The sequence below is a fragment of the Heterodontus francisci genome, chromosome 11, assembly GCF_036365525.1.
Source record: "Heterodontus francisci isolate sHetFra1 chromosome 11, sHetFra1.hap1, whole genome shotgun sequence".
Taxonomy (NCBI): Eukaryota; Metazoa; Chordata; class Chondrichthyes; order Heterodontiformes; family Heterodontidae; genus Heterodontus; species Heterodontus francisci.
The window spans coordinates 51,744,875-51,771,123 of NC_090381.1; the positions used below are offsets into that span (position 1 = coordinate 51,744,875).

Consider the following 26,249-nt stretch of genomic DNA (forward strand, 5'->3'; position numbering starts at 1 on the left):
TCGGGCCCAGTCAGACACGCTCTATCACAGGTAAGTGAAAAATGGAAGGTAAGTTAACTAATGGTCGGGTTGGGTTGGGTGCGGGAAAAAATGGAAGGACTCGGGCTGGGTCGGGCTCGGGTCCGATGTGGCTCTTTCGGGCTTGGGTTGGGTTTCATTTGCAGACCAGAGCAGGCCTTTACCTGAGCCCCCAAGATATTACATGTGGGGGCTCATTTAAATGGAGAGGGCAGAACGGCCACCCCTGATGACATAGAGGGGGTGGCCGCTGTGTCCCCAGCAACAGCGTCCAACGCCATCGCGCAGGCGCCATTTTTAAGGGGCTACAAGCCTTCAGGAAAAATTTTACTATTTAAAGCGATATTGTGCAGCATTGTGTCTAAAAATTTAAATAAGTACTGGAGGCCCTTTCCCACTGCCCCCCCGCAATGTTTGTTTTTGGGGCAGTATCATCAAAAGGAACTTTATTCCCAACCCGAGCTTCCCCCCCCAGCAACCTCTTAACATTTGCCCTTCAACCCCTTCCCACCATCCCCATGGCCACCGGGACCAGGTAGGTTCATCTGCATGTTTATTTAACTAATTGTAATATTGAAATGAAGGCCCCTCCACCAAGCAGCAGGGGGGCTGCATTGAGGCCTCACCGCTGCTGGTAATATGTGGCGCGGCCTTCTTGGCCTCATGGTTCGTGCCACTCTCGCAAGTATTTTACGGGCCCCTCACCACCACCCACGATGTCAAGGGGCTGGTAAAATTCAGCCCTTCATGTCTAGACCACCCTGTTTGCATTTAAAACTGGGCTCTAGAGGTATCAAAAAATAATGCATGCAGTGGAAGCAGCCACTTACTGACAAGTTCCCGCCACCGGTGATTTTTGGGAGACCTCAATCTATTCGACCAGAACTCCCTCTGAAAACAGGTGCAAGCCTCACTGTTAAATGCAAATTGGGGTCAAAGGACTTAGGAATGACCCCCAACACTCTGCCTGCCTAACTACCACCATTTCCTGCTCCTGCCCACAAACTAAGTCATGCAGAATAAATAAGTGTGATCCTCAGCTGCAGTCAGGGAAAGCTGAATGGAGGTTTGAGACACAATTTTATGGCAGTTGCTTGTGTGTTTTGACCCTCAAAGTTTGCCAAATTTAAAGTAGTCGTTGCTGTAGGTTCCACAGAAACATTACCTGCTGCTCCGAAGTGCTGCTTTTTTCACTCCTGTCACTTTTACCCCTCCCCTTAGCCGCACTGCCTGATTTCCTGCCTCCAGAGCACTGAGCTGCCTAATAGGGAGCACATTTCATGCTCCCATTACAATGAGGATCCCAAATCAAAATGGTTGGGCCTTCTGCATTCTCCTCTGGGTGGGCACCATGTATGCCCCAAGTCTGGGCAAATGAATTCAAAGATGAACTGTGCAAACTACAAGATGACAGCAGTTATGATAGTAATGCTAACCTGCTCATTCATGACTGTAGACAACTCAGTTAGCAGCTCTCTGTAGTGAGACTTCATCTCCTCCTGGTATTCTAATTGGTCTTCTTTAATAAGCCGTTCATTAACCTCCAGAGCATGTCCACATGCAGCTGCAAATTGTCTGCACAGGTAAGATCAAAAAAAATTACTGAGCTAATTAATGATTATTTCATAATTATTTCCAGCACATCATTAATGCTTTTAAGAGCACTGCAGACAAATAGCTAAATTCATGCATTATTTGGCATCCAGATGACTGAGTGCAATTAGGCCATGGGAAGTTAGTAGAATCCTCTTATTATAGAAAGAGAAAAATACTTGTCAGACATTTTACTGAAGGTATGAAGTAGCACAGTTTATTTATGGATACAATAGCCTTAGTTTTCATATTTGTCACAGAGGTGACATAAAAGCAGATTGCACAGTAAGAACAACTTGCAAAGTTTGCTCAGAGGCAAAACCTGCAGAGCCAACAAATATTGTATTTGAAGAATGGTGGGTGCCATTTCCACAGCTGATAGCTAGTATTACAGTTGTGGGATAGCAATCTGTACGTGTTGCACCCAGTTTTAGGGCATAAAAGTGGCACAAAGCATACCAGGTATTGGGCCGACCGCCAAAGTTGTGATACCTACCTTTTAGGCATTCTGGGTGATACCTGTAGCAGGCATTAATTCTCCACAAAAATTAGGAGAATAACGCCTGTTAAAAGTCCCCATTCAGCAGCTGCCAACCAAAGGTTTTTTTTTTAATGTTTACATTTTTCAAATACTTAAGAAACACCTTCCTGTGGAGCCAGAAGCAGAAGTGCTCCTCCTTGCTTAATAGGAGTCACAATTGAACACCTATCCCATTCCCACTGCCCTGGGACTTACATGAGGGCTGCTGACAACAAGGCAAGCACCCCAAAATTGACATCTCCCGTCAGGTGAGTTGCCTAGTTTTGTCCTCCTCAACACTTTTTAGTCTGATCTAACATTCTGGATCTACCTTTTCTGTATTGTTTTGATAGGTTAATAGTATAAGACTTGTACCTTTCACTGTTCTATCACTTCAGGTATATGATACAATGTTGTTTGTTTCCTTTCCTCTCCCAAACTAATTACTACCACTTCCTTACATTATAAAATAGTTAGGTTTTTGCCACACTGCCTAAAATGGATCATTTCTGATCCTCTGACTCTGGCATCTTGGCAAGCTTCTTTTCACGCCACTGTCATTGGGGGAGAAGGCGGTCATCCCAACTCGAATCTGGCACTCTCTCTCTCTTAAAAACTCTCTCCCAGTCATTGAATGTATTCAGAACTGAGATCAATAGCTTTTAAGCAATCGAGGGACATTGGGGTAAGACAGGAAAGTGGAACTGAGCTGGAAGATCAGCCATGAGCAGGATGGCGAGCCCCTCTTAGAACATAAGAAATTGGAACAGGAATAGATCATAGGCCCCTCGAGCCTGTTCTGCCATTCAATAAGATCATGGCTGTTCTTCTACCTTAACTACACTTTCCTGCCATCTCACCATGTCCCTTAGTGTTCAAGGTCTATCAATCTCAGCCTTGGATAAGCTCAACAACTGAGCATCCACAGCCCACTGGGAGAGTGAATTCCAAAATATGACCTACTCCTGTTCCTATTTCTTACATTTCAACATCTCCTACTCCTCTGTCCACCTTCAAAACCTTTGTAAAACATGTTAGTAAATTTTCTGACTGGAGTCATAGAGTTATACAGCATAGAAACAGGCCCTTCGGCCCACCGTGTCATGCTGGTCATCAAGCCTATCCTTTCTAATCCCATTTTCCAGCACTTGGCCCGTAGCCTTGTATGCTATGGTGTTTCAAGTGCTCATCTAAATACTTCTTAAATGTTGAGGGTTCCTGCCTCTACTGCCCCTTCAGGCAGTGCGTTCCAGATTCCAAACACCCTCTGGGTGAAAAGATTTTCCTCAAATATCCTCTAAACCTCCTGCCCCTTTCCTTAAATCTATACCCCCTGGTTATTGACACCTCTGCTAAGGGAAAAAGTTTCTTCCTAACTACCCTATCTAAGCCCCTCATAATTTTGTATACCTAAATCAGGGCCCCCCCCCTCAGCCTTCTCTGCTCTAAGGAAAACAACCCTAGCCTATCCAGTCTCTCTTCATGATCAATGTTCGCTCTAAGCTGCATGGTTGCACAGCCACACAGCAATTGGAAAGAGGCTACGCACAAGCAATGTTCCCTTTAAAATGTGGCCACACATCAATCTTAAAGGGACCGCAACAAGCCAGTTGTGCACAGGAACTTCATAGTTGAAATGCTTCAGCCCAGGCAACATTCAGGTGAATCTCTTCTGCACCCTCTACAGTGCAATCACATCCTTCCTATAGTGTGGTGACCAGAACTGCACACAGTACTCCAGCTGTGGCCTAACTAGCATTTTATACAGCTCCAATATAACCTCCCTGCTCTTATATTCTATGCTTCGGCTAATAAAGGCAAGTATCCCATATGCCTTCCTAACCATCTTATCTACCTGTGCTGCTGCCTTCAGTGATCTTTGGACAAGTACACCAAGGTCCCTCTATACTTCCTAGGGTCCTACCATCCATTGTATATTCTGTCATATGCTGTCATTGTTAAATATTCCCTCTAACTTCTGTTTCCTGTGCACAACTGGCTTATTGCGGTCCCTTTAAGATTGACGTGTGGCCACATCTTAAAGGGAACATTGCTTGTGCGTAGCCTCTTTCCAATAGCTGTGTGGCTGTGCAACCATGCAACTTAGAGCGAACATTGGTCATAGTGGGCTGTAATTTATACTTCACTAGAACAATGGCGGTCTGCCTGTGTGGGCCGCATGTCGCAGAGCCACCACCATATGAAGCGCGGCGGCTCATTTAAATAGCCGAGGCGAACCGCCCACCTCGATGACATGGAGGGAGCAGGTGGTCTGTCCTCAATAATGGCATCAGCTGCCTTTCTGCAGGCGCTGACGCCATTTTTAAAAGGCTTAGAGACCTATATTTCAATTTAAATCTTGAGAAAGATTGATGTTAAAAAATTAAATAAATTGATCTTGCCCCTCTCCCACCCCCCAATATCCATAGCTTTAATTACCTGCTGTTTCCCCCCACCAAAACACAGCTTGTGAACCTGACCTTTCCCCCTCAAAGTGCATCAACTTTACACTTTACCCCTTCCCACCATCCCCTACACCAATGAGATGACTGTGAACATGCTCACCCCCCTTCTGCACACAGAAACTGACCTGCTCCCCCCTCCCCACCAGTGTTCTGCCGCGGATCCTCGAACAGGGATCAGAAGGCACGGGAGTGCTGGCCACCAGCAGGAATATCACTCTGGGACAGATGGTGGGAGCGCAATGGTAATTAATTCAATGATTTTAGTTGATTTACATATTGAAATGGGGCTCCCATCGCCGATGGACTGTGGGGGGCGGGGGGGGGAGGGGTGGAGGTGGGGGGGTTGCTGCCGCTAGGCCTCACCGCCGCCGGTAATATTGGGCCGGGGGGTGGGAACGGCCCGCCCTCCCGAGGCCAATCAAGACCTTTAAGTGGCCACTGAAGGACCCTCTCCCGCCTCCATGGGTATTTTACCTCGGCAAGCGGACGTGCTGGGGACGTGAAAGGCCACCCAGCGATAGCTGCCGGCCATTCCGCGCCCTGGGGTGGGGTGCACGGCAATCAGGCACAGGGCCGCCCCCGCCTCCCAACTCACCCCCGGGACCCAAGATGCACCCCCCCCACTCCCCCAAACGACCACTCCAGCCTCACCAGGGAAGGACCAAGCCCAACTTAACTCATCCCCAGGCTCCATGGCGTCTGCTGGGCTGCAGTCTCAGCAGTGGCCACCGCTCCCGGTTTGCTAAGACTAAGAGCTGCTGGCCGGCAGCTCCCTGAGGCAGGACCTCCTCCCTCAAGCGGGTGGAAGACCCGCCTCGGGACAATTAAAGCCCGGGGACCCGTAAAATGTGGGTCGGATCCTCGGGCTAGGCGGAAGCGGGTTTGCCACTGACTTTTATGTTGGTGACAAATTCCCATCCGCCTAAGCTAAAATGCAGCCCACTCTCTTTCTTTTAGAATTCCCCCATCTTCTTCTACTTGATTGTTGTAACATAGTTTGCTGTGGTGCACTCTGCATAATTTCACAGGTGAAGTCAAAATTACAACTTGCACAACATGTCAAGCACTCAGAGAGGGTAATTGTAGATTTCATTGCCATGGAAAAATGGATGATGGAGAACAAAAATCAGGCGATGTGTAAAACAGCCTCATGGTTTGCTATCACCCATTTTTTATCCAACAACAAAAGTAAAAATTACCCGTATAGAAATTCTCCAGAAAAACTGGAACTCAGCAGCACTCTGGCCAGTATGAAATTTCAAACTCAAGGCACAGATTCGTGAGAAAAGGGTATAGAAAGGTCTGATGGAAATTTGTTGCGCTATTTGTTGCATGTATTTCTATCATTGAGGAACCAATTTTATAGGTAGGCTGGGTGGTCTTCTTTTTGGAATTTTATCATTTTGAGTGTATTCTTTGTATTTGCAAAGATTATTTTCAGACAAATTCATTGACATACAACAAGTAAGCAAAACTGTAGTTGAAAATAGGGTGAAGAAATGACTTGAGCAATTTGATTGGGCTGTTTTGGAGTGCTTTCTAGGTTGTAAATGGTAACTTTGGAATAAAATTGAGGAGTTTGATTGCTCAGCTTGCTTCTGATTATTCATTTGCAACTTTTTGAGTTGTTCACACTTACTGGATATTTGTTTGGTAACTTAACATATAATTTCTTAATTCAGCAATTACAAATTCTTATCCAATGAACACATGATGCTTTGAGGCTTGACATCCTCAACTGCAACCTTTCTGAAGCAAGATGCCTTTGAAAGGCACAAAATAATAGAAGCTGTCACACTCACACAAGGAGCAATTACAAACAATAAAAAAAAGGAAATGATAAATTAATCTTCCAAAAAATGGACACACTTTCGCTTCCACACAAAATGGAGTAAGAGGTCAGGTAACCTCTTCTGTACTCTGAATATACATAGTGACTGCTGGAGATGAATCCATCATCATATCTGGACCAGCCTTGAAGAAAGTACTTGAAATACTAATGGCCCCATTCAATGTTAATGGCTACCTTTTTTTAACCAGTTGGACTAACAATGAAATCAAAGCAAAATACTGCAGATGCTGGAAATCTGAAATAAAAACAGAGACTGCTGGAAATACTCAGCAGGTCTGGCAGCATCTGTGGAGAGAGAGGAGGGTTAATATTTCAGGTCGGTGACCTTTCATCAGAACTGGCAAAGGTTAGAAATGTAATAGGTTTTAAACAAGTAGAGCTGGGGTGGGGGGTAAAGAGAACAAAAGGGAAGGTGTGTAATAGGACAGAGGGCCAGAGAGATTAACTGACAAGGAGGTCATGGAGCAAAGGAAAAGAGAGTGTGCTAATGGTGTGGTGAAAGACAAAACATTAGTGCAGAGAGAGTGTTAATGACAAAATAATGAACAGCCCTAGCCAAAAGCACAATCATGAAAAAAACAGTAGGCAGGCACATGGTTAAAAAATGAATGATGAAACAAAATAAAGTAAAATAAAAATTAAAAGGGGCCAGTCATGCTGTGAAATTACTGAACTCAATGTTCAGTTCGCTAGGCTGTAGCTTGCCTAATCGGAAAATGAGGTGCTGTCCCTCGAGCTTGCGTTGATGTTCACTGGAACACTGTAGCAGGCCCAGGAGAGAGATGTGGGCAAGAGAGCAGGGGGGTGGGTGTGTTGAAATGGCAAGCGACCGGAAGCTTGAGGTCATGTTTTCAGACTGAGCAGAGGTGTTCTGCAAAGCGGTCACCTGATCTGCATTTGGTTTCACCAACGTAGAGGAGACAGCATTGTGAGCAGTGAATACAGTATACAAAATTGAAAGACGTACAAGTAAATAGCTGTGTCACCTGAAAGGAGTGTTTGGCGCCTTGGATAGTGAGGAGAGAGGAGGTAAAAGGGTAGATATTACACCTCCTGCGATTACATGGGAAGGTGTTGTGGGAAGGGGATGAGGTGTCGGGGGTAATGGAGGAATGGATCGGGTATGACAGAGGGAACATTCCCTTCGGAATGCTGACAGGGGAGGAGAGGGGAAGATGCGTTTGGTGGTGGAATCACACTGGAGGTGGCGGAAATGGCGGAGGATGATCCTTTGGATGTGGAGGCTGGTGGGGTGGGAAGTGAGGAGAAGGGGAACCCTGTCGCGGTTCTGGGAGGGAGGGGAAGGAGTGAGGGTGGAAGTGCAGGAAATGGGTCGGACATGGTCGAGGGCCCTGTCAACCACAGTGGTGGGGGGTCCTCGGTTGAGGAAAAAGGAAGACATATCAGAAGCGCTGTTGTGGAAGGACTAACAATGATCTTTGCAGACACAGTGGGCTGGATTTTACCAAGCCTCGATGTCGTGATCCGTGGCAGGGGGCCTGAAGATGGCTCTGGAGGGCCCAGCCCGATCCTCCTGGCGGCGGTAAGGGTCTGTGGCAGCCCCCCCACCGCTGGGCAACGGGACCACAATTTAAATCTGCAAATGAATAAAATTAATGAGGGAGGGCGGTCTGCTGCAGCTATTTAAAGGAGCTGCCACGCTTGAGATTACGGCGGCTCTTTGGCATGCGGCCAGGACGTGCAGGCTGCCATTTTTGAACTCATCGCCGAGATCAACAGTGGGCTCTTAAAATCCAGCCCAGCGTCTTCAGACCCAAACTCTGGATAATAGGTGGGACCAAACACCACTTTAACAAGAAGAACAACATTCAAACACCATTGTCTAACAATGGCCACACATTCAGAGACATTGAGCTGAATTTTATGTATGGCGGCGGCCATAGGAAATGACAACCCGTATGCGCGGGCTTTACTCTGCGGAGCTGCTGCAATATTAAACGCAGTGGCTCATTTACATGGCCGGGGCAGACCGCCCCCCTCCCCAATGATGTGGAAGGGGCGGGCGATCCGTCCCAGCAATGGAGATCGGCACCACTGCACAGGTGCCGATGCCATTTTTGAAGGGCTTCCAGCCCTTACATTTAATTTAAATTTTTGAAGGAATATGCATTTTAGATTTAATTAAAAAAATTTAAGAAATGTTTCTATCCCACCAATATCCATTTAGTTCATTCCTTGCCCTCTCACCCCACAAAATACTTACCTTGTGTATCTGACCTTTCCCCCGAAAAGTTCATTAACTTTGACCTCAACCCCTTCTCACCATCCCCACTCCCCCCGCCCACCCCCCCACCGCACTGAAGTACTTACCTACTCCCTCCTCCCCACCAGAAGGCACCAATATGGCAACGGCAGGAACGGGTAAGTATTTAATTCATTCATTTGCATTTTTTGACTATGGTAATGTTGGTCCCGTCACCAAGCGGCGGGGTGGCTGCCACGAGGTAGCTCTGCCACCAGTAATATGGGGCCAGGCCTTCCCGGCGTTGAGGCCCACAGCGGACCCCCCCCCCCCACCCACCCGCCACCGTGACCCCCGACATTGGGGAGCCTGTAAAATCCAGCCCATTATAGAGAAACTTAGGTCACCTGACAGGAACCAAGCCTGATAAGATTTTTTTTTAAAAAGAGACTTTTCTGCACAAAAAGCCAGAGAGCAGAGCAGAGACAAGAAGAAAGCCAATCAGCCAGGAGGCTGAGAGAGATCTATTCCAGACAACAAGGAGATCCTGCCGAATACCATCTTAAATGCTACCAAGAGACAGAGACGAAAAGGTGAGCTTTGAAAACTCCCCATCTGAAAGATTGAAACAGAATTTTCATCAATGGACTGTAACTGAGATGTAAACAAAGACGTCTGTAGCAAAGCATCCGTTCACCTGAAACTCTCCAAAGCTGGACTCCAGAGCAAAGGAAGAATATGGCTGCACCGTTTACATTTTTCACCCAAGAAAGCAAACAAGGCTTCACAACAATCTCTTTTTAAAAACAGCAGACCTAAGTGCATGCTATCTTTTAATCTCTATTTTCTCTAGTGCTTGTGCGTGTGTGTGTGTGTGAAGTTGCAAATTTTCAGGCAATTTTCTTTAAACCTACGAGGAATCTTGCCATTTGTGATTATTGGCCATTAAAACGCTGAAGGGGTTAAAATATAATTCTAATAAAAACAGTGCAGTCAGTTGAGAGGTGAAAAGGGAAACCATCCCTATTATTTCCTACCTGTCCATAACAAAGCCTGTTATATAGCAAACTTTTAATTATATAGACTAGACTTCTCAGCCTACATCTTAAAGCAGAGTAGATGCAAGGGATCTTTGGATCTATATACCATATCAGGAAAATTAATCTTTAATAGTTTAACATTAAACTTCCCACAATGCTTACCTGAAAATTTCTTTGAGGAGTTTTACTTGGTTGTCTGGATATTTTTTTGCATTCTTTTCCTCTAGAAAAGCCCTAGCATAAGCCATGGGCCCTGCATTTACCTGTGCAGACAAAGATATAAATAAATGAGCACCACTGCCAATCAGTAAAATTGGCACAAAAACAAAAGGGAATTACATTTTGCAGTGTTATGAACAAAGTATAATCCTTGGAATCATTGTTTAGATTAACACAAGAAAGCAGAGAACAAGAAAAGACTGCATAGTAACATAGGAATGTAGGAATAGGAGTAGACCATACAGCCTGTCAAGCCTGCTCCACCATTCAACTAGATTATGGCTGATCATCTACCTCAACGCCACTTTCCTGCACTATCCCCATATCCCTTGATGTCATTAGTATCCAGAAATCTATCGATTTCTGTCTTGAACATGCTCAATGATTGAGCTTGCACAGCTCTCTGGGATAGAGAATTCCAAAGATTCACCACCCTCTGAATGAAGAAATTCCTCCTCATCTCAGTCTTAAATGGCCTGCCCCTTATTCTGAGAGTACATCCCCTGGTTCACCAGCCAGGGAAACATCCTATCTACATCCATCCCGTCATGCCCTGCAAAAATTTTGTGAGTTTCAATGAGATCACCTCTCATTCTTCGAAACTCTAGAGAATACAGGCCCAATTTCCTCTATCATAAGACAGTCCCTGCCATCTCAGGGATTAGTCTGATGAACCTCCTTTGCACTCCCTCCATGGCAAGTATATCCTTCCTTAGATGAGGAGCCCAAAACTATACACAATACTCCAGGTGTGGTCTCACCAAGGCTCTATACAATGGCAGCAAGACTTCTTTACTCCTCTACTCAAAAAACCCTTTGCGATGAAGACCATACTATTTGCCTTCTTAATTGTTTGCTGTACCTGCATGCTAGCATTTATTGATGCATGTACCAGGACACCCAGATCCTTTTGGGCATCAACACTTCCCAACCTCTCACCATTTAAGAAATACTCTGCATTTCTGTTTTTTCTACCAAAGTAGATCACTTAACACTGGCATGGACCATTAAATTAATTCCTCCAGAAACAATGTACAATTTCCCCTCACCAAGGTTCTATCTGACTTATTTAATCACCTAAGGGGAAAAGATCTTTAAAATTTTTCCCTAACCCAAAGACAACCAAACAACACTCTACAATAGCTGTCCACAGTAAGATATTCTTTATTCAAACTTGGCCAGCTCCTTTCCACACATGTAATTGATATGATCCCAACAGCAAAGGAACATTACAATTCAATGATTATTTGAACACATTTGTCTACATTAAACCATAAATATCCTAAAGCATAATATTTAACCAAATATTTCTTCAATTTTTTTTGAAGGAGTTAATTGATATTACAGTTACTGCTTTTGCAAAACGTCTGCACCGCATATCTAACATTTCTTCTAGTCTCAATACAGCTTCACTTGATGGTTGTAAATTTGAAATTTGTATTTGTAAACTTTGTCCTCATATCCAAAGCAACTAGCTTGCTTGCATCTTACAATGTTTTCTCTAGGAAAAAGATAAGGGCATTATTATGCATGCATGATATTACATGTCATGGCATTCTTGTGACCAGTCATGTACGCTCCTACTAGTCAGTGCTATAAGATCATTCTGAAGGTTATCTTTGACAGAGGAAGATTCACCTCAGATTTTTCAGATCATCTGGACTATGAAGGAGCTGTGCTGATCTGAGAGTCAGTTTGTGTTCAGTAGGGCTTTAGTTTCCTAATCAGCTGTATGTAAAAAGTGACAGAGGAGAGTGAATTGCATGAGACCACCACAACAGATACATTACATAGGATATCAAGTTGTATCTTGACTTGTTAGAAGCCAGATTCTATTTACTCAGATTACATTCATTTAATTCATTGATTCATTTATCGCAATCCCACACTCCTCCAAGTCAGATTTAATCTATTATGTCCCCAGTTACTTAATTTATTAATTGTGGATGACCCATTCTCCCTGAAGCATATAAGCATTTCTTCACCACATGTTTATTTAGTTAATTAATTCCATCTGGACCTCTGCCACACAAATCCTATTTGATGTATTGAGGCCATTTACTTCCTGCCTGACCCCTTGCCTAACATGCTTGATTCCATATATTGAGTATGTATTTATTTCACAAATTGTCAGCTGCCTTGCTGCCACAGAAGTGTGATTCCATGTACACAGGCATACAATGGAAGAACTGAAAGGGAAGTATAATGGTAACTATGGATAGTTTAGTACTTGGGTGTCATCCTCAGCTCAGTGATAGCATTCCTGTGTGCAGTCAAAGGGTCATGAGTCCAAAGACGTGAGTACATAATCTAGTTGACACTTCCATGCAGTACTGAAGGAGTCTGTGGTGTTTGAGGTGCCATCTCCTGGATGAGATGTTACCAGCATCTCCCTCCTCTGCTATCTTTATCACTGAGAGGTACAAGAGGAGCAAAGCTTTGGAACATGATCGCCTCCAGGCTCCCTTCCTAGTCATAAATCATCTTGACTTGGACATATATCGTCACTGGGTCAATGTCCTGGAATTCTCTATCTACCACCATTGTTGGAATACCATCATCATAACAACTCCAGCCGTTCAATGGGAAGACCTATCACCACCTTCGTAGGATAAATAGTGATGGGCAATAAGTACAGTTTTGCCAGCAATACCCATAGTGCTTTGCGATGCCCTGAGGATATAATAGGCACCATGTAAATACAAGTATTTTCTTTATTTTCACAAATAATGTACTTCTTTCCTAGTCAAGAGGTGGTAACTAAACATTTTATATTATGGAAATGTATGTATTTCTTTGTTATAAGGTAATGTGTTGGTTAATATCTATCCACAATTGTGTGAAAATATATATATCTTGTCTTCCAGTAAAATGGCATACAGTTTTGTAGCTTGTATTCATTGAGAAATGAATGCAATATCACATGGTCAGGTTTAACAGCTAAAGAATAAAAAATACATTTCTTTCAACAAAAATACCATTATCGTGGTAATATAAAAGCAAAATACTGCAGATGCTGGCAATCTGAAATAAAAACAAGAAATGCTGGAAATACTCAGCAGGTTTGGCAGCATCTGTGGAGAGAGAAGCAGAGTTAACGTTTCAGGTCCGTGACCCTTCATCAGAACTCATTACCTTGGCACTGACGCTTCCCTGTAGCTTGAGTTGTAGGCGAATCATGTCCACGTCATTCATATAGCATAGGTGATTTAGTTCTGAAACCTTCCTTGACATTTCATCAATTGCCACCTCAATGGGATTTAGCTCTGTGCTCTGCTGGTTAACAACCTGAATTCTCTTCTTAACGTATGGAAATGTCTGGCTAGCTGCATCAATAAACAAAAAATACTTGTGAAGTAAAAACAGAATAAAGCATCATTTTCACTTATTTGTACAAAATTGACAGAAAGCTAATACAGCTACTGAACAAATACATCATCTGCTATGGCACTGAGACATACAGGCCAAGAAGGACCCAGCTTCAATCCTTGGCCTATGTTAAGTCAGTCAACATTATTATCGTGGCAGCAGTGGAGCACTATAATTGACCTTGGTGTTCACATGCCAGGGAAGGGGAAAACATGGATATAGTTCCCAATCCCAATTATTATTTAGTGAACTCTGCTGGAAGTGTCTCTGTTAGGATATCATGCATGCTAACCTAGAAAGTCAGCAAAGATAGACCCACTGTTTCAAAAAAGGCAATACAGCAACAAAAAGTTGATAGTTCAAAAACAATGCTAAATAGAAGCCCAGGAGATATGAAACAAGTGTTTTGAGTGAGCAATCTGGACACTTGGAAGTTATGGTTCCATGTGAGATCAGGTGTGATAAATTGCGACCCAAAATTAGCCCATCCAAAGCAAATTTCCCCTCAAAAAGTGAATGTAATGATAGCAAATTTATCCCCCTTTTATATTTTTGCATTCAATTATGTTATAATATTGTCCTAACTCAGCATGCAGCTTAGTTTTACATCGATGCTTTTTTCTTTCTAATGTACTATGAATTTCATATGATATAAAACCATTTTTGGACCCTGAATATGATCAACTGGCATTTAAAATAAATGCTTTCCACTAATCAAATGATCCTAATTTATATCTTTTCAGGTTTCTGTCATTGTCTGTAGAATTAAAACCATCACCCGTGTGATGAAGACCCCACCTGCCATAATGAGGCCTATTAATTTCATCATATGAACATTAATTTTAAACTGTTGCTGGAAGGAAGAGATGACTTGTTTAAAGAGCAGTGGCTGGAAAACATTTGCATACCAAGAGACAGTGCCTGGAGACAATAAAACAGACTCCCTGATTCAACTAACCCAAATGGATTTTGATCACCAGACATTGAACGTGTAAGAAAGCCAGCATTCCAGGGTGTCTGCCAAGATGGAGAATCGACAAATGCAGGAGTTTGTTAAAACTAACCTGCTGGTCCAGATTTTGTTTGAACTGCTCACAGCACAGTTTGGGTCAGATTGCAACTGACCTTGGAAGAAGAGAACCTCTCTCCTGGCTAGCTCTCTCTCTCTCTCTCACAAATCTCCGGATCCACTAAAGTCACTTAAACCTCAAGAGAGAAGAGACTCCTACATCGAAACAAGTTTTAAAGTGTGCAATGGGCCCCAACAAAACGGCAAGACTTACCGGAAATCAAAGACTCTACATCAAACTCAAAGGACCGTAAATAAATCCCAGCTGCGGCCTCAAACTTTTCCCCTTTATTCTTTCTACTTTTCTGTCTCTATCTGCATGTGTGTTTATCGCGTATGCATCCTAGCGTGGTCACGTCGCGTATTTGTAGTCGTTAACTGAATTAGAGTTTAAGGTTAATAAACTTCCACCTTTCTTATTTAAATCTAAGAAAACCTGTCTGGTTGATTTCTTTGCCTTACAATTGGAGAGCAGTGAACAAGGATTCACTGAGGGGGAGCTCAAACACAGTGTTTTTAAAATTAAACCCTGTTACGGTCAAACCAGGCAAAGGCTGAGAGGGAACCCTGAGATCCCTTTCTCACCTGGTCGTAACACCTGAAATTTCTGACGCTTGCCTGATCTACAGTTGCAACTTTGACAGAATCCCTGGAGAAATGCCACATAAACAGTTAAATGGAATTTCAATGGGATCTACAAAAATTAGAGTGGAAAAATGGGAGAACTCTGCAAAAATTCTCCCCTCCCCTTCAAATCAAGATTAGAGCTACACAGATCAAAGTATAATTCTTTTAATTTTGACTAATTTCTGACTAACGATTAATTCACTGATTCGGATTGGTCAATGTACCGGAATTCTATTATTGTTTGAAACTATTTAATTTCCATCGAGCATCCTGATAAATGTTAGGAGCTTGTTCTCTGCATTTAAAAATCATCACACACTTGTTAAGATTGTCCTTCTCTTGCATTGTTCTTCGACTCCACCGTGTTTTTTTCCAGACAGAGTAAAAGGGGTTTCAAACACAAAACGTTTGATGTTATGATGTTTTTCAAAATCCGTCCTCCTTTCAGTGAGTTCTTTTTCATCAAAATATGGTGTAACATAGGTAACCTGGATATAGGCGAACTTTGGATCCAAGTCTTTGGGATTGACCTGAGTGAAAAGAACACCGCATATGAAATGCATGGCACAAGTCATCAAATAGAGATCGCTAACTGATGCTTTTCTACTTATGCAAAAACAGTTTTCAGAACTAGTAATAATTTAGTTAAAAATTATTCACATTTCAAAATTTCATAATTTACAATTGCTTATTGATAAGATACAGCAGACACTACATATATATCATTCTCATTGCTTAATGTTATTAAACTCTGGTTTTATATACGTTTTAAAAAGCTAATTCATTCAACAACTGCCTGGGTTGCATCTGCAGCCTTTACCTTGTTAGAATCTTGGATCATTTTCACATTCTCTGTTCCATATTTATCCGAGTACAGTTTCAATAACCTTTGGGAAATTTCTGAGAGTCCAGTTAACTTGGGCTCTTTATAAATATACTCTTTGCTGTCATCTTCTTCAAAAAATGCCTGACCAATAAAAACAAATACTGAAATCAAAATAGGTTTCCCGCAATAATTTAACTGGTTACGATAGTGATTAACAGGCTGGAATTTTACACCACCCCAGCGAGCTGAATGGTGGCGGGGGTGGTGGCGTAAAATTGAGTGGGAGGCTCCGGGAGGCCTTCCCAACCCGCTCCCGCCTCCGCCCCACTTTACATGGGCTGGGGGTGGTGAGAGAAATGGGCCACCTGCCCCAGGCCAATCAAGGCCCTTAAGGGGCACCGGGTGGGGGGGGGGGGCCCGGACAAACAGGCACAGGGTGCCTGATTGAGGGCTGCCCCCGCTTTCCCAACCACCCCAGGACCCAAGACGCACCCCCCCCTTCCCCCCACATGACCACCCTTACCTCGCCGGGACGCGACTGATCACACCGGCAAGGCAAACCAAACTTCGCTGTAGTCTTGGCTTCCAGTGGCGCTGCTGGGACTAAGAGCTGCCAGCCCAATGATTGGCTGGCAACTCAGTGAGGCGGGACTTCCTCCCTCAAGCAGATGGAAGTCCCGCCTCAGAACAATTAAAGGTTGGGAACCTGTAAAATGCGGGTCGGATCCCCGGGCCGGGTGAATGCGGGCTTGCCACCGACTTTTACTTCGGTGGCCAGCTCCCGTCTGCCCGACGTAAAATCCAGCCCACAGTGTCATGCAAACCAGAAAGCCCTAGATTTAATTCCTGGCCTGTACTGTTTTCAGTCAGGCTGCAGTAAAGGCTTTACAATTGGTTTCGGTATTTCTAGGTTAGGAAGATGGAAAAAATTAGCCAAGATTCCTGCTCCTGGGGCCTTTATCTACTGATCCCTGCTGAAAGTGAACATTGGTGAATTTTGTGCCCCCCTGACCAGCAGAAACTGGGTGGGATCGGTCAAAACAGAACTGGTAAATTATCCACTCCATTCCTACTCTGCAGAGATTTTAATGCTTTTTTTTAATGATTGATAAGGTGCCTGCCTAAATCATGCCTTACATGTGTAGACTAATCGGGGTCATGTTGTGTCAACAGTGTCTTAATGGGGCGCCAACACAGTCACCTGACTCAATGAAAGCTGCCCTGATAACTGATGAGGCCAAATTAGGCAAATGTTAAACTTTCCTTTCATGGGCAGGGAGAATTAGGAGTATTCCTGTGGGACCCAAAACGAAACTATCATCCTCTGCTGCCCCCAGGTCCACCAACTCTCCCAAACCACAAAAATCTGTGGGAATCACCTTCCCATCACTCATATTCCAGCTAGTGGGCTGTGTAATTTTAACCAACAGGCCACTGCTTGGCTGCCTCTATTCACCCATTTTTAGCAGACAACAGGATGCAAATGAGGCCAGGGAATTAAAATAGACTGAGCATCTAAACAATGCTGCTGGGGGTAGGGATTAACACTCGTTCTGCCAGAAACACACTTTCTCCCCCAACAACCCCTTCAAAATCTCAGGTCACAGATGAATAAGGACCCAATGGGCAAAGTTTCTGAAAACAATGTGGGAGTTGAACTAAACCCCAGAAAGGAAGAGAGAAAATTGTCATAAAAAGAATTGGAAGAAAAACAATTGGAAAATTCTCTGTGTATGTGCGTTTAAACTTTCAGCTTTATTCAATCCATAGTCATGTTGTTAAAATATTAATAGATTAGTTTGTATTAATTGGATAGAATACACAGAACGAATTCAACAACATCCAGATATGCTGTGATGATTTATTCATTAACCTCAAGTTTATATCACCAAGAACAGCTCTCCTTTCTGTTTTTCTTTTCACATAGGAGAACACTTAAGAAGCTTCACAGCGAAGATGAGTTAGGCAAAATGACCATGTCTAGTCAAAAAGACAGCTTTTGAGGAGACCTTTTATAGCAGAGAGAGAAGAGGGTTTAAGGAGGCTGGTGAGAGAATAGGGCCAAGGTGGCGGGTGGAAGGCCCTGCCACTGAAAGATAGCATGGTACGCACGGGAGGCTAGAGTCCTAAGACCAAAGGGTATGGGCTGGAGCATTGGACTAGAGGAAGATGTGGACATAGAGAAGGGAATATAATGGTTTACAGAGGAAGACAAAGATCTTGAATGCTTTGTATTAAGATAGGGAGCCAATGAAGATCAGCAAAGAGAAGAGAGATTATGCACTGGAAATATATCCCCAAAGATACGCTACACACTCTTTCCATTACTGCCATAACTTCCAGCCCTCTTGGACAAGGGATTTAGAAGCCACAAGAGCCTGACAGCCTCCCAGAAATTGCTCAGCATCTTACCCAGGAGGACTCTCTGTGGTACAAAGACTGGCACAATTCTCATTGACTGCAGCAAGATAGTAGTCTCCCAACTATGGTGCCACCATGCTCCTCCCATATCAAACCTATGCACTGAGTGCCTTTGTGGCATTTTCCAATCTGAAGGAGTTATGTGTTGGCTCTATGTGGAGCTGGGAAAATACTAATTTATCTGGCCTCAACATTCACCAATTTCTGGATGTTCCCCATTCCCAGAAATCCTTAAACCAAATTCCCCATGGAACACTGTCCAATTAATGCACACACACAACCCCCTGCTTTGATAATAGCCTTGGCAGATTGATGTCAATAAACCAACAGAATGTCTGTACACTGTTGAAATTCCATCTTCAATGTATAAATGCAATTCATTTTCCATAGATACATAACTTAAAGGAAAGGCAATGCTTCAGTTTCATTTTTGAAACAAAGATATATGCTGCAACAGTAAAGAGGTGCAATGTAGCTTTTGCCATTAGTGGCATCATTCAGTTAAAGAAAGAACATTCATGGCATTAGATTTGTACAATACTATTTTTCTTCCCCAAATGGGCATGCTCAACATGGCAGGTATGATGCTTCCAGCAAACATTTACAGGAAACTGAGCACAACACAACAAAAGTTGCCGTAACAAACACACTATCACCCATGAACAGGACTACAGAACTACTGGCTTTTAAAATAATTTTGAATTGGCTTTGGATGTTCTTCTACATAAAAAGTGCAATATAAATGCAAGTTATTGCTACTATTGTCACAAGATGCGACCAAATGCTGCATCAACTTAACCTATGATAAATCTACTGCATTTTTATTAATTGTTTTCGAAAAAAAGGTCTAACTTTTGCAAGTACTTGAATTCGCTTCTGTTTATCCCCATGCTAGTTGTATCCTACTTCAGACCAAGTCACATTTGCCCATTGCCTCTGTGCGCACAGTGACAGCCAGTTCCCCAACACCTCAAATTTGAAAGACTCATCTTCATGTTTAAATCTCTTCATCTGATCGCCCATCTGTATTTCAGTGCGACAACCAGCATCCCTGCCAAACTCTCCATTTTTCACATGTGCATCACCTCCATCCTTGGCTCCACATTGGTGTCTGTGCCTTCAACTACCAATATTTACACTTTGAGTTCTCTCCCTAAACCTCTCCACTTGCTGCTTCTCCTTCAAAAGCTACTTGAAATGCACTTCATTGATCGGGTTTTTGGTCACCACTAATAATCTGTCCTATGAAATTCAATTTTTTTCATTACACCTTTGTGAAGCCCTTTTGGCCATTTTTCTACATTAAAAGCATTATACAAATGCAAGTTGATCTTGTATGCTATACACAAAAGACATGTCAAAACTCCTTTGGATACAATATGTATTCAAAGGGCAGAACCAAGGAAACAACAAAAGTGGCATTTCTATGTTATTAACTGAGGCCTGCTCACATCAATAGATCTTTTGTGTATTCTCCAGTTATAGTTTTCTTTGGAGTTTGATTGATGACTCACTAGAGAAGTTTGACAAATGTTATTATTGCAGAAATCGGTAATAGTTCCAATGTCCATTTGTGCATGTACCTCCTCTTAAATACAAGCAGAGATTGATTCTATTCAAATACCTAGTACAGGATCTTCACCTACAAGCATACTATTTATACAGAATTAACATTTTGCTCTAAATTTCCTCGGCTTTTACGTTGAAGCCATATGTTTAAGTTTAATAGTTTAACTCATGCTGAATTCTCTTTACACCTTACTGTTGACAGGAATGTTATGATTTCTTTCCATTTTCAAAGTTAATATTCCAATAATATTTAAAATATTAAATGTAAATATAAGGGAATTTAATAACATTATTTATGCAACATTACAGCTTGGAAAAATATTTTTATTGTGCTTCTCCCCAATATTCTCCTCTTTTCCCAATTCTTCTGAATATTTACTCATCCTAATGTACAGTGCAATGAGTGACAAAGGATTTCTGAGACTGCACACAAGTTGTCACTCTTCATAAGTCTACATCGTATGTCAACACTCCATCCGTTTGTGGGAAAATCATAATCAAGCACAATCCTTTCTTTGCCTAATACTAACACACAGACACTTAGTTGGCGTGCAGGAGCAGTAACGAACGCTGATTTTTCCCAAGAGCCATGGTTGCTGAGGCCAATCATAACACATTACGAACACGCAATTTAAATTTTTTTCGAGAAAGTGATTCCTGACAACGCAGAAGCCCGCTGATGTCATCAGAGTGCGCCAAACTGCGCACATGCGCAGTTACACCTTGCCAAGACTAAGTGGCGCGTGCGTGGGATGACGTGACCACACAGCGCCAACGTCAACGCGTATCCGCGCCTGGTCCATCTTCGCGCATGCGCACAAAAGCGTCATAGGGTATCCAGCCCCCCACTCGACTGGAAGAAGCGGCTGGATGGGAGACTTTGAGGCTGGAGCCCGATCCTCGTCACTCGCTCCCGCCCCACTAGCCGCTCTCCCTCCTCGGTAACTCGCTCCAGGCCTCGACACTTCCTCCCCTCAGCCGCTCGCTCCAGACCTTGCTGCCCCCCACGACCCCCCCACCCCCCCGGCCGATTGTTCCTCACTTCGCGCCACCCTGCTCTCAGCTTTCCCGCCTCCCGCTGCCAGCCGTTAGCTCCAGGCCGCGCCGTTCCCCTCCTTTCGGCCACTCACTCCTACGTCACTCCTTGCAGCCTGCCTTGCTTCTTCGGGCAGCGCATGGAGAATGATCAAGCATGGGGGTGAGTGGCTGAGAGGAGGGAAGCAGCGTGGCCTGGAGCTGGGGGGGGGGTCGCGGGGATCAATCTGCCAGGGAAGTGGGGGGGAGCAGCGAGGTCTGGAGCCATCGCCTGGGGGGCGGGGGGAGGGGGGGGAGGGTGGTGAGGGGCAGTGAAGCGCTCAGTAAGGAGGAGGGGGGCAAAGCGAGTTGCCAAGAGGGGAGAGCGGCCAGAGGGCAGGAGCTAGTAGCTGCGTTCAGGTGAAATCAGTCCTGGTCAGTCATATAAACGAATCACAATAACAAACTGGCAGCACATTTTACACTCTGCCCGATTTTCGATCGGGGAGACAGTTCACTTATCTTCCAATGGAAATTCAATCATAAAATTCCTTTTGTATTTCATAGGATTGCTGGAATATTAAATGAATCTGAGGATTACAGTTAGTATCCTATAACCCTAGACAGTAGCATATTACTGGGTTTCCATCCAACTTTGTGTAAGGTTAGTTTGCTAGAACGATCTAGTCATAAGCATTGCCTGTGATAAATTGACAGCGCCATCATTAATCCTGGCAGCTGCCTGAATGTCGCAGACACTGACGTTCCAGTTGAAGAGCCTGCATTTGCGCATGTGCATGTACTGCGCCACCTAATGGTAGCGTTGTCAGCAAACGCAGCCTTTTTTCTATTCTTTCATTGGATGTGAGCATCTCTGGCAAAGCCAGCATTTGTTGCCCATCACTAATTGTCCTTGTGATAGTGAGCCGCTTTCTTGAACCGCTGCAGTCCATCTGGTGCGGGTACACCCACAGTGCTGTTTGGAAGGAGTGCCAGGTTTTTGACTCAACAACAGTGAAGGAATGGCAATATAGTTCCAAGTCAGGATGGTATCTGGCTTTGAGGGGAACTTGCAGGTGCTAGTGTTCTCATGCGTCTGTTGCCCTTGTCCTTCTAGGTGGTAGAGGTTGCAGGTTTGGAATGTGCTGTTGAAGGAGCCTTGGCAAGTTGCTGCAGTGCATCTTGCAGATGGTACACACTGCTGTCACTGTACATCAGTGGTGAAGGGAATGAATGTTGAAGGTGGTGAATGAGGTGCCGATCAAGTGGGCTGTTTTGTCCTGGATGATGTCGCACTTCTTGAGTATTGCTGGAACTGCACTCATCCAGGCAATGCCGCAGTTCTGAGGGACTTACGAGAGTTCAGTGATTATCACAGAAATGATTGGCAGCACTTTTTGTTAAATAGTTCACACTAGATTACAATTCTACAGAATGATGCAAATTGGTCAGAAGTCTGTAGATTAATAAAATAGTCACAATTATTTTAGCTTTGACAGTCGAAATACTATTCAACTGAAGACTTTAATTTTGCTATTCATTTTTATTTTGTTTTGTGAATTTGATATGCAATAGTCTTCATAAATACTTCAGCCAGCATAAAACCTGAGTGAGATTTGAGTAATTCATTTACAAAAAAAAAATGAATATGCCATGGTAGTGTAACACAGGATTAACACTTCAAATCACATGCAGCTATTCTGGTTGTACATAGCATATTCATAGCTAAGGATTACATGTTAATACAGCCAACATCCCAACAACATGTTATAGCAGCACTGTATTCATTTGTTAAGAAATACTGTCGCCATGTGGTGTCTTTTGGAAGTTACAAGAGAAAACCTTTTTTTAATAAAGATATTCACTGAGCTGAAACATAATACTCAGGATATTGACAGCAGACAGTTAATCACTTTTGAATGTCTGAATGGATCAGATACCGACAATCACGTGAAGTACCTAATAAAAAGCCTGACTTTGTTCCAAGATTATCCTTATCTAAAATAATACTGGCAAACCACTTAACTCTAAGTAGTATAAAACATAATAGCATCCAAACACTACCGCTTTTAAACTTTTTACTGCAGAATGTGCAATATTTCTAGATTCAAGTAGAAACTTTTTCTTTCCTATTTTGTAGTGTGTAGTTTGGACCCTTGTAATTCCTATGACTTGCACTAAAATTAACATTACATTTCCACTCAAGTATTTTACAGATTTCATTCCACCTCAAAAGCAAAAGTGTTGTGCATCACACTGGATTTATAATAGTGCATTAAGGTTTCTGAAGCAGCACTAAATCCGCTTCATGAAAATATCCACCAAAGTTACTGCAAATAACTGCTGCAAACACAGTAAGTTAAAAAGCACACCCATAGGGAAATGGATAACTGAAAAGGCAGTTGAGTAAGTAATTTCAGAGAATGTTGCAGGACAGAAACAGGCCATTCAGCCCAACAGGTCGATGCCGCTGCATACGCGCCACCGTATCAACATGTCCTTCAATTTCTTTTTCCCTCTTGTACTTATCTAGCTTCCTCTTAAGTGAATAAATATTTTGAAATGTAGACACCTGAGTAAAATTATTGTGTATTCCATACATCTTAAGTATTGTTAAAGCACATAATGTAGGCCGGATGCGGGAAATCTAATAAGATTAATATGATTGGAGTGTGATATTTAAAACCCTTGTGTTATTTGGCCACATTACAAGTGATGAGGACTAGAATGACCATATGTGGTGCCATGTAAATGTTACATTACATTAGGATGAACAAACACATTAAAGGAGAATGTCACTATCAGGGAAATAGAATTTAACCTTTTGTTTATTTTCCACTGATTACTTTTTCCAACCTTCTGATATTATCATTAATCCCTTCAAGGAGAGAAATTCTAGTTTCAATAAAAAAAATGTACTTTTCACAGAATAAAATGTTCAAGGCACATAGAAGAGTGTAGACATAGACAGTAACGGAGGAGTTACGTGAGGTAACTGAAGGTATAGTTGAAAAATAGGAATCAGAGAAGTAAACACATGAATTGTAGTTTTATAAGCCAAATCTTGGTACTGTCCTGCTTAGTAGTTTCACTGGGTCTTCTTTTTGCTCCACTGTTTTCCCTCTGTAAATGCTGTTGTCACTTCTAGATTTAGCACGACTATTTTTCTCAATACCCAAATGTTTTCTAATCTCGAAAGAACTATTTTATGAATTTTCTTTTAGATACTGATTACAGGATATTGCATAAATTTCAAGCTTCAATATAATTCATTCTCATTTTCTTTCATATCATTCAGTAGAAGTTGTGTGCATTTCCTCTAACTAGAACTGATATCATCAAAATCTCCACAAAAAGTGCTCCAGCAATTATACAATGAGTAATTTTTTTCATGCACAATTGCAAATATAAAAAACACATTTTATGATTCTGAGTAAAACTGCATTTTATTGGATAATGAAAATTTAGTGTTAGAATATATAGATCTACTGGATAAACATGGATAATCATCTGGACCAAATTGTTTTCTCACTTCTCCATCATTTGTCATGTTTGAGCTAACCTCCATGTGGAATTGCTGGTTTCAACCAATTACTTAGGTGTCAAGAAAATACTCAGCCTCTCTTTATGAGTGCGCAACTTTTACTTATTAAACTACAGTTTATTTGTGTACTTCTCTGAATCCTATGTTGCAACCATACCTTCAGTTACCTCATTTAACCCCTTCATTACTCAGCCTCTCTTTGAGCGAACAACTTGTAAACAAATTAGAATTAAATAATTGTTGAAAATACTGCTGCAATTCCCCGCATTTAGACAGATAAAGGAAATTTACTTTCGTTAAGCACTTTGGAAACTGTGAGGCAACATGTTATATTGAGGAATTTAGTTATGAAGACATGAGAACTTAGATTTTCAAAATTAAGAAGGATTACAATAGATAAATAGCAATAGAATGTTTCCGCTACTCACAAGATAGTGTGAGGATACACATATTTAAAATAATGAAAAGAATGAAAAAGGAGGGTTTGGGAAAAAATCTTTACACAAAGATTCAGTTATAATGCACAATTATCTGCCTGAAACCATTGTTGCTCTTCTTTTAAAGAAGGCATTTGATAAGTTTCTTGATAAAGAGTAATGCCAAAGGATACTAGTTGCTATTTCATGGCGTCACACATGGGAAATCAAAACCAAGTGTAATCCCACCAAGTGGGATTAGAGGGTATAGAATAATTGGATTAGGTCACACACAAGTAATTCATTTGCTATTATAAAGTCATACATTCTGCCTTTATTTTTATGGAATAGTTTGATTTTGCATCATTTGTAGTTAAATAGCAAAAGATATATAAATTTGGGAAGCAGACAGGTAAAGTTGGTTGAAATATAGGAGTTTCTCTGAAGTACAGGCTAAGAAGCTGGGGTGTGCAGAACTCAGCTGTTATAGTGCCTTTTGTGGGTGGGTGTAATTTGGTGTGACAAGTTTACATTAAAAGTGTGAACATAGGAACTTATAATAGGAAAAGATGACACTAATGTATGACAAAAATGTAGCAACAGACAGTAAGGTTTTGTAGATTGCAAGTGTGCACAAACTTAAGATTTTAATATGCCATAGATGCTGAGAAAACAGAAGAATGGGATTTGACTAGCTGCCTCGTGTGGAGAAAAACATTGGTGAAGACTCGAAGGGCAAATAGACTGTTTCTGTGCTTAACATTCTGTGATTCTGTGATCAAGATGTTGTGAACTATTTTTAATTCAGCTCCTGGTACTTTAAATTCACCCTGTCTGCACTGTGAGAAGGGAAGAGAAAGAACCTAAACCATCAGGGACAACACAAAACAGCAGGTAAACACATTCAAAAGTCAGTTGCAATCATAACTTTGTTTCTGTCGACTGTATTGGAAGATCCAAGTAAGTCAGCAACCCAAAAATAAATATTGCTGGAACTGTATGGGTAAGAAAAGGGCCTTTATGGTTTGCCAGAACAAGAAGGCAGTCCACAGCATTCATACATGAACTGCTGTGTGATTCTTTGCCTCCAAATGCACAGGGAAGAAACAACTCGAGATTGGTTTCCATGCCACAGTGGCACCTGTAATGTAAATATAGCACTGCAGAATTGGTACTGTGATTAAGACATGGACGAGAGGAAGGGTGCAGATAACTTTACATTCTCCAAGAATAATCCCAAAGCATCATCATCAGAAAAAACATAGAATTGCTTCCAGAAAAGCAGGAAAGCTCTCCCAGTGTGCTGGCCAAAATATATCCTTCAACCAGCTCCGAAAGATCTGGCCACTTCTCTCATTGCTGTTTGTGGGACCTTGTGTGCAAATTGGCTGCCATGTTTCCTACATTAAAACAGTGACTATATATATCGTATCCATTGTCTCTCGAGATAAGGAGGCCCAAAAGAAAGAATTCTTCAAAAGTAC

General features: G+C 42.5%; 1 protein-coding gene across 6 annotated transcripts in view; it reads right to left on the reverse strand.

Annotated features, from left to right (window-relative positions):
* Window positions 1-26,249, reverse strand: part of dock10 (dedicator of cytokinesis 10) — a 382,664-nt gene that overhangs the window by 13,844 nt on the left and 342,571 nt on the right. For 5 of the 6 annotated variants that reach the window (XM_068042143.1, XM_068042145.1, XM_068042146.1 and 2 more), the window contains 5 exons: window positions 15,796-15,942; window positions 15,295-15,505; window positions 13,046-13,236; window positions 9,854-9,954; window positions 1,455-1,593 (listed from right to left, as the gene is read on the reverse strand). In XM_068042143.1, coding sequence (XP_067898244.1) covers window positions 1,455-1,593; window positions 9,854-9,954; window positions 13,046-13,236; window positions 15,295-15,505; window positions 15,796-15,942 — 789 coding nt within the window. Of the gene's footprint in view, window positions 1-1,454; window positions 1,594-9,853; window positions 9,955-11,533; window positions 11,639-13,045; window positions 13,237-15,294; window positions 15,506-15,795; window positions 15,943-26,249 lie in introns of those variants that run through there. The other variant, XM_068042147.1, reaches the window with a different exon arrangement.